Consider the following 9526-nt stretch of genomic DNA (forward strand, 5'->3'; position numbering starts at 1 on the left):
TCAGTAACCTCATATGCATGCAAAAGGTGGACAGTGAATAAGGAAGACCGTAGAAGAATTGATGCCTTTGAGTTATGGTGTTGGAGAAGAATATTGAAAGTGCCATGGACTGCCAAAAGAACCAATAGAACTGTTTTGGAAGAATTGCAGCCAGAGTGCTCCTTAGAGGCCAAGATGGCCAAACTTGGTCTCTCCTACTTTGGACATATTGTCAAGAGGGACATGTCACTGGAGAAGACTATCGTGTTTGGTAAGGTGGAGGGACAGAAAAAAAGAAGACCCCCAAAGAGATGGATTGGCCAAGTGGCAGCATCGATGGACTCAAGCATGGCAACAGTAGTGAGGCTGGCCCAGGATCAGGCAGTGTTTTGTACTGCTGTGCATAAGATCACTATGGGTCGGTACTGACATGATGGCACCTAAAAACAACAAGATTAAAAGTAAAGTAGGCTACGCCCTAGGAAACTCCCCTTATATCAGATCAGGGCTATGACCTGAGTCAGGGTGTTACATCTCAAGTGAAGCCTGCCTTATTAGCATAACAAACATAACCTGATCTACATTAATCATTAATATAACCTAATCCTGCCTCATTTACACAAAGTAAAGATTTACAACATATCAAAATAATGAGGGATAATTACATCAGATCATAAAATTGAAGACCACCATTCAATATTAGGAATCATGGCCTAGTCAAGTTGACATATTTTAAAGGACATAATTCAGTACATGTCGCTCTACCCTTTTGTCCACCTAAAATTTATGTATTTGCCACCTGCAAAACACATTCACCCAATCATATCTTCCTAAAAGTCTTCAGTCAGCTCAAAGTCCAGCATTTCTTCTTCTGAATTCTCTAAATCAAATATGGGTGAGACTTTACATATATTCCATCCTGGGGCAAATTTCCTCTTAATCTGTGAGGTCTAGACCGCAAGGTACCTGTTTCTAAAGTAGAATGATTAACCACATACAAGTTAGTGACTTACATTACAAAAGAGAGAAATTGGAAAGATGGAACAACAGGAATCAAGCAAGTCCAGAACCCAGCAAGATGATTTACATTAACTTTCAGGTGTGAAAATAATTGTAAGTTTTCTGAGATCATCTAGGCATGCTCCTGCTCTCCAGACTCTGGATGTAGGCCATGCTCTTTGGTTCTGGATGGAGGCCTCTTGACGCGAGGCTTCAGCTCCATTCTCTTGTCCCACTAGATTGACAATTAGTCTTCCTTGGCTTTGGGCAGTCCCATTCTAGCTGAGTGATGACCCGCTCCCTTGGCCCTGGAAAACTCCTTGGGCAGCCTCACCTTCTCAGCTTTGAGCAGTGGTTCTGGCCCTACCTCTTGGCATTTGTGAATGGTAGCCCCACGTTTCAGAACCAAGTTGGTTAAGATCTGACTCTTTGAAACCTAGTAGACTGTGGTCCCACCTTTTGAAACTCCGGAAGTCCTAACCTAACCTAACCCTTTTTGAGATTGAGGTCCTTGTTTCTTCAGCTTCAGCTTCCTAGTTTCTTGGCCTCTCAACCCTTCAGCCCCATAGTACTCTTGGGCCAGCCTGGCCTCTGCTGTGCTCAGTGAATTGTCACAAAGCTCTTTAGCTCTACCAGTAAGTGCCCAGAGGCATCTTACTTTGCTGGTAGCCTCACCCCAAAGGCACACTTGCTCTGTGGGTCAGTGAGCTTGAGTCCACCAAGATCCTGGAGGCACCCTGTTCTTACAAGCCTCCTGTCCAAAGGTGCTCGGCTTTCTTGCTTCATGGCCTGGGAAGCCCACATTACTATCTCTAGCCAGTCTCCTGGTTCTCTCCCTCTGCTGCTGCCATCTTTCTGCCACTTCGTGCCGTTTATCACCATCTTCAGTGTTACAGCTCTCTCTTCCTGTCTCCTGGTCTAGGAGGTTCCCAGCACAAGGATTCCAGGTCCATCGAACGCTCTTCATGGCTTTTCTTTCCTGGTGGTAATTGGTCCCTCCCATTTTGCTTGCTTTCCTCTGCTTTTATCTTTTTAAGATGAAAGGTGGTGCAGATCATACCCCAGCGAATCTCCCCTTACATTAGAGCAGGTCTGGTGTAATGTGTCGTTTGAACTGTAAGGTCGGTAGTTCAAGCTCACCAGCTGCTCCTGGAAACCCTATACAGGGTCACTATGGGTCGGAATTGACTCAATGGCACTTAATAATAACAACAACATGATCTGAGTAAGTGTTGTGTCCCATCCCAGTTCTGCCTCATGAGCTTAACAAACATGCCCCATCCTCATTAACATAACCTGATCCTGCATCACAGAAGTCAGGATTTATAGTGTAGCATAAAATGCAGGATAATTACATTTGATCACAAAATGGAGGATAGTCACACAGTGCTGGGAGTCATGCCCTAACCAAGGTGACATATGTTTGTGGGGAGAAAGAAATTCATTCCTTGATATTCCCTAGATACTCAAAATTCCATTCAGTAAATTTGTGGAATGAGTGCTGCCTTCTTTGCTGTCTCAAACTAAAAGTTACCCTTTTCCTTAGAGCTGTGGTTAGAACAGGACTTCTTTGACCTTAAAGAAATTTAACAGGTACTACTTTCTCTTGTAGCAGCTCTGGTAGCATAGCGGTTATGAATCGGGCTGCGAGCCGCAAGGTCAGCAGTTCGAAACTACCAACGGTTCCGCGGGAGAAAGATGAGGAGGTCTGCTCCCGTAAAGATTTACAGCCTCGGAAGCTCTGAGTAGGGTCACTATGAGTGGGAACCGACTCCACGGCACATAACAACAACAGCGACTTTCTTTTGTAGCTTTCTAGTTTATGAGTTACCTTTCTTGTGGCGTGAAGAGACTATATTCTGTGTAGTTTTGTGTTCTGCAGTGTGGTATATATATTTAAGTATTGAATACTGGGTACTACTCATTCTTATTTTATATTAAACAAGCCCAGTGGACAAAATGTCAACTTCTCCACTCCATGTGACCCATAGCTCCCTGTGGTGTTCTCTCCTTATTCTGTCGTCTTTTCCTTTTGACTAACTTCGGGGGCCTTCTCTTCACCATCTTCCATCTAGTTGTTGAGGTGACTACTAAATCGAATGCTAATTCAGACCTGGATGCTTGTTTTAAGAATTTTGTTAAGGTCAAAAGTTAAGATTAATTGGATTGTGACAACCTCTGATGTTTTTTTATTTCCCATCTTTGAACGTTTGGGCTCTAAGCTTGCTCGTGGGATAAATAGTAGTCTCTTGGGTTTTAGTATATTTTTATCTTAATTCTTTTAGAAAATGGTTTGAGATTGACTTAAGAATTTAAACTATTTCCCCTCATAATTTGTAAATTACCAGCCTTATTTTTTGTTGTTTAATATCAGTTATCATTTAAATTAAAAGTTGACGAAATCTTGATTATGAAAATAAATTTATTTTTCTTTCCACAGTGACATTGTGAGGAAGATTGACCAGTCTGAATTTGAAGGTTTTGAGTATATCAATCCTCTTTTGATGTCTGCAGAAGAATGTGTCTGATCCTCATTTGCCAACTGTGCATTTTGCTTGTGTTGCCATTTAATGCATGGATAAACATGTTACCTGCCTGGTTACAATGATAGAGGTTTTAAACTAACTAGTTTTCATTTGCCATGTATGAAAAATCACTCAATAGCTTCTATTAGTGCCTATAAGAGTCAATTATTACATCTAAGTTCAACTATAAGAAAGAGAGAGAGAGAGAGAGAGACTACTTTCCAGACAATCAGTTATATCACAATTTAGTTGTACTGGTTCTTCAGTGGCCTACTTAAGAGTGAGGAAGTTGTCTGTTTTATTTACAGGAAATATTTGACATTGCTTTAAAAGACTGCCTGTTGCATTGAGAGGCACAGAGTGGGATTATATCATAAGCATTCTATAATTTTTGTCACTAATGTTTAATTTTTGAATAAAAGATTAATTCAAAATATGCTTTTTATGTTACCTATTTGTTTCCAAGTTATTTATGATTAAGACTTCAACTGGAAAATTTATCATTGCCCTTGACAATTAAATTATTGATTTTAAGTAATAGTTATTGAATTGATTGATAACAAGAGATGTTGCTTATGTAGAATTGGAGAACACAGATTCTCCTAGAGTAAAAAATAGACAAATTTCTTTAAGAATCATATTTCAAATCATTAGCTATTCTTTTAAAAAATTGGCAGAAGCTGATTAAGAGAATAGCTTCTGGGCTTACTCCTTTAGCTGGAACTCTTAACTGGAAAGTTAATAAATGTAGCTCAAAAGACTCAGGATGTAGTTGAGTGAAAATTTCTCAGTATATGGAAAGCAAAAAAAAATAGAAGTTTAAAATAGAATCAGAAAAATATAATGGTACTACTTACTCCTTTCTTGTTTTATGTAGCTTGATTTAAATAATGAGCCACTCACTTGCTACTAAGCTTGTAAAAGCATTCATTTACTCAGTGGAGGCAGAACATATTTTCATTAAATTTTTTTCCTTATAATTTAATATATAGGAAAAGAATTTATCAAGTAGAGTATCTTAACTATTTTTGTTTCTTCCACCCCCCCAAAAAAAACATTGTTCATACTTTTGAACCCTATTTATGTAGTTTTCAGTGAAACTCGAGAATACTAATAAAATAGAAATGAATGAAGTGTTCAGGATACACGCCTCTACTCATCGACTCACATGTGTCTCACAGATCCAGCTTCTTGAAAGTGAATTTTTGTGAAGTAGGTTAGCAGTTTTTTTGGTTGTTGTTAAGTGCCATCCTGTCAGTTCCAACTCATAGCAACCCTGTATAGGGTTTCCAAGGAGCAGCTGGTGGGTTTGAACCACCAACCTTGCAGTTAGTGCTTACCCTACAGTGCCACACAAGGACTCCGTATAATGCAGAATACATTTCAGAGGCAGAGTTTTTCAGAAAAAATTTTTTTAAATTAATATTCGTGTTTAACAATTTATTTAAAGGGATACTAGATTCAGCATTCTTATGTTCTTTATTTTAAATATTTTTTTTATGAAAAGGGACTTAACAAAATTACTATGATTATCTAAATTACTTACAATTGTTTAGTCTTGGTAAAATTAAACTTTAGGAAATACCATCTAGCCTTAATTTAGAATGACTTAAAAATTATGGGCATTTAATAAATTCGCCTTTTGGAAGCTACATTTTGTTAGAAATTTTTTTTTTTCCCAGTTTCAGGCCAAGTATCCTATTTTCTTTAAATAACTAGGTCTGAAAACCAAGAAAACCTCAAAGGAAAATGTTCTATAATCTACTTATTTATTTGAAAGGTATATACGTTTCTCTTAATACCTGAAACTTGTTTTAAAACAAAAAAACCAGTATTCACTTCAAATCATAAACTTACAGAGAACAGAAATAGGTTTATGATCTTGCTTTTAAGTGAGGCTGTTTCTTTTAGGGCATTACTTCTCAACCGTTGTTATTAAGTGCCATCGAATCAGTTCTGACTCATTGCGGCCCTGTATAGGGTTTCTGAGGAGCATCTGGTGGGTTTGAACCCCTGACCTTGTCATTAGCAGTCCAGTGCTTATCCTAGAATTGGGAGTAATCACCTAGGGAGTTTGTTCAAAATGCACATTACTGGGCCCACTGTAGAATGCCAATGTGCCCTTAGACCTCATTTTAAGAAACACTACTGCAGTTTTTCTTTTCTTTATCCTGTGGTTAAATATTAGAAAGAGTATTTATGATACAACAGTTTGAGGTGGGATACACATTGAGTTATTTATCCACAATATTAAATAAGTTTTGAATAAATGGCTTCAAGTTAGATTTCTTCTCAAAAAAGAAAAAAGATTTTATACGCATGTTCTAATGTTACAAATAATGGCATTTTTCTATGATGAGGTTTTAAACCATTATTCAGGTTTGTTTTTAAATGTTTTTTGAACTAATACGATTTAAAGTTTATATTTTATACAGAATTACATTACAAATAATGTGTTTAATTACATTGTTTTTGCAGTGCCATGCCAGTTCTTTGTATATTATATAGAAGACTTTCTCTCAAAATACTCACCAGAGGAATAAGGCAGTGTGATGGTCAGAATGGTTAGAATTTTGGTGTTCTAAAAAACAAAGTATTTTGCATTAGCATGATATTTGTGGTCAGATCATTTTATGTGTATGTAGTCTGGAATAGATACCAGGTATTATTATGTTGTTCAGTACTGGTACATTTGCATTACATTTTTTTTTTTCTTGTTTGTTGTCATTTTTGTTTTGTAATGTAGAATATGCTGCCTTGGTCATCATAATCTTTATTTGCATACTTTTCTTTCTTTTTTTTTTACTTTAAAATCTTTAAATAAAATGTTTAATACCCATCTAGAGTGGAGCGTTTTTAATATGTTGTTATTGCTAAGTGCTGTTGAGTCCATTCAGACTTGTAATGACCCTGTATAGGGATTCTGAAGAGCGGTTAGTGGGTTTGAACTGTTGGCCTTGTGGTTCAAACTGATCTTACGTTCCAGCGCTTAATCTTACAGCAACCATACCAGGATATGTAGCATATCAGAAATTTGTATATGAACAAAATTATATCAAAATTTGTTTAAGAAGAATAAAAATTTAGTTTGGGATTTTGTTGTACTTAATGCAGCATTCTAGTAGTGTTGATACTACATGGTAAACGCTCACTCATAAACATAAGTATTCTACCTTGAATCATACCTTTTCATAAATCTTTTCTAGTAAAAAGCAAATTAGTTAAATCAGCTAAACAAATTCCATTTTAGCAGGGTTTTAAACTGAAGCAAATTTAAGCAGGTTCAGAACAGATTGTTTTCAAATTAGATTGTACAGCGCTGTCTGTTCTGTTCTAGAATTCCAGAACTTTTTCAATTTCAGTTAGTGTTTACATAAATGCAAGTATGAGCCTGGTGTTTCACACTTTCCAGCCTTCATTACTATAACTCTTCTCCCCCCCACCCCAAAGAGAAGAACTCCTTTTGCTTAATTGACTGATCAGAGAGCAAAGGCCTATATATTAAATCATCTAAAGAGTCATCTCCTGTGTCTTCTCTCTTATTTTATCCCAATCTCAGCTTCTGCTAAAAATGAAGTTATAGGCAGCATTAACAAAGTGCTGTCCAGGCTTCCTGTACCAAACCATATATTTGGTGGTTTTTTTGTGTGTAAAGTCCCAAAACAAAGCCCAAAGAGGAATTTGAAGCTTTAGGGCAAGTTTGATTTGAGATGATTAGTCATTGGGCAACTAGTTCCTGAAATGTAATGCCTTGTGTTCAACAGGGAGCCATGAGGTGTATTTGGTGGTTCCCTTTCTTACCCTCTGTTCTAGGATTTCGGGATCAGTTAAGATCCAAGTGGTCTGGTTAGGTTTGTTTCCATAGTTCATTGTTCTAGAATTTACTGCAATTCAGGAAAATGTTTCTATTTAACAGATATTTCCAACATCCTCATATCATTATCACACGAAATCCTAACTAAAATGTTTGCCTCCATATTTTACTACTCAACATACTAAATTAGAGTTATGTCTTAGAGAATTTTGGTGATATGAGAAAAAAAAGGCTTCCAGAAATTCTGGCTTGAGTTTTTTTTTTTTTTTTTAAGTTTCTGTTTATATAATCCCTTGTAAATAGGAAATCTTTTTCTATGATTAAAGTGAAAAAAAAAAAAATCAACATTCTTTTCCAAGAGTGCAGTCTGAAAAAGGTAGCGATGGAATGAGAGACCAGTAGAAGAGAGCCATTTGTCCAGTTCTCTCAGATTTGTGATTCTATCTGCTTCTCCACCACCAGGGGCCAGTCTCTTGCTGTAGTAAAGGTCAGAGTTAACGATGTAGTTTAGTCCTCTGGACAAGGCAATATATTCAATATAGACACGTTACCATAAGGTTCTGTGATGTTTTTAAATTTTTTATCAGCCTTCATATTTTGAATTTATAAAATTGTTAAAAATCAATATGCTGCTTGAGTTGCCTTTCTAAAGGAAGCCTCAGGAACGCTGTATGGCAGTCTGACAAGTTTATATGAAATTGCCTTGCTGCCTTTAAACAATTGGGGTATTAGAACTTCCATATTCATTCAACACAATAAGTATGGGGGCCTACTATGTGCTCTCTCCCCCATAGATCACTGGAGAGACATCAAACAAGAGCCTAGTCATTCCATGTTCAGGGTACTTCTACATCTGTGAAGAGCAAACCAACATCAATTTTGGTCATTTAAATTACTTGCAAAGGAATCCAATAAAAATAAAAACCTAGGAAGTATCCACGTCCTTTAGTTATGGGACTTTTCTATGACCTATCAAATATTTTATGATGATAAGATAGTGTCATTCAGGAGTAACAGCATAATGAGTATGGAATTTTTAAATTTTATTTTTTAAGTTTTTACTGTGCACTGAAGGAGCTCTGGTAGCATAGTTACGAGTCAAGCTGCTAACCTCAAGGTCAACAGTTCAAAACTACCAGCGATTCTGCAAGAGAAAGAGGAAACTTTCTGCTCCTGTAAAGATTTACAGCCTCAGAAACCCTATACAGGGTCGCTATGAGTCAAAACTGACTCCACGGCACACTACCACCACCACCACCACTACTGTGCATTGATTGAGTGAAGGTTTGAAGAGCCTCAGTTCCAGTCAATAAATCATACACTTTGTGTCATGCCAGTGATTGCAGTCCCTTCCGTGCACCAGCAGTTAACAGTATGCACCTCTGTTCACTTTAACCCTTGCACTCCTTGTATGTCATCCACTGCCTTCATCTTTCCTGTCAGATCTCCCAAGTTAACATGTGTCTGCCCTCTACCCAGTGAATAAATTGCCCTTCCCTTCCACCCCTGGTAACCATCATCGAATGTTTCATTTAGCAAGAAAACCTTAACTTTTTACAACAGAGGTTGCATATAATATTTGTCCTTTTGTGATTGGCTGGTGGTGTTAGTTTTCTTCATTCCACATAAATTTCTCTGCTGAGTTCATTTTGTTTGTAGGTTTTCTTCATTGCTGTTTTAATGTTTACTAAATTGTTCTGGACCAATGAAGACCAATGAGTTCTTTATTGCAAATACCATTTTTAAGCAACATAAAAGACGACTATACACATGGACCTCGTCAGATGGCATATACAGAAGTCAAATTAACTACATCTGTGGAATAGGTGGTAGAAAAGCTCTATATCATCAGTCAAAACATGGTCAGGGGCAGACGTTGCTCATGTGCAAGTTCAGACTGAAGCTGAAGAGAAGTAAAACAAGTCCACAAGAGCCAAAATAATGACCTTGAAAAACTTCCCACCTGAATTTAGAGATCATCTCAAGAACAGATGTGATGAATTAGACACTAATGACTGAGGACCAGAAGAGTTGTGGGATGACATCAAAAACATACAGGAAGAAAGAAAAAGGTCATAAAGACAAGAAAGAAGGAAAAGACCAAAATGGGTGTCCGAAGAGACTCTCAATCTCACTCTTTAGCATAGAGATACTAAAACCAACTAAAGAAATGAGGTAAAAGAGCTGACTAGAAAATTTCAAAGGGCAG

The 9526-nt window shown here is 37.2% G+C and overlaps 1 protein-coding gene across 1 annotated transcript in view; it reads left to right on the top strand.

Annotated features, from left to right (window-relative positions):
* Positions 1-3808, top strand: part of PRKCI (protein kinase C, iota) — a 136262-nt gene extending 132454 nt beyond the window's left edge. Inside the window, exon 18 of the mRNA XM_006861825.1 lies at positions 3419-3808. Within this exon, the coding sequence (XP_006861887.1) occupies positions 3419-3506 (88 nt within the window). The 3' untranslated portion in view covers positions 3507-3808. The remainder of the gene's footprint in view (positions 1-3418) is intronic.
* Positions 3809-9526: the final 5718 nt, after the last annotated feature.

This window comes from Chrysochloris asiatica, unplaced genomic scaffold, assembly GCF_000296735.1.
Source record: "Chrysochloris asiatica unplaced genomic scaffold, ChrAsi1.0 scaffold00043, whole genome shotgun sequence".
In the NCBI taxonomy this organism is placed as follows: Eukaryota; Metazoa; Chordata; class Mammalia; order Afrosoricida; family Chrysochloridae; genus Chrysochloris; species Chrysochloris asiatica.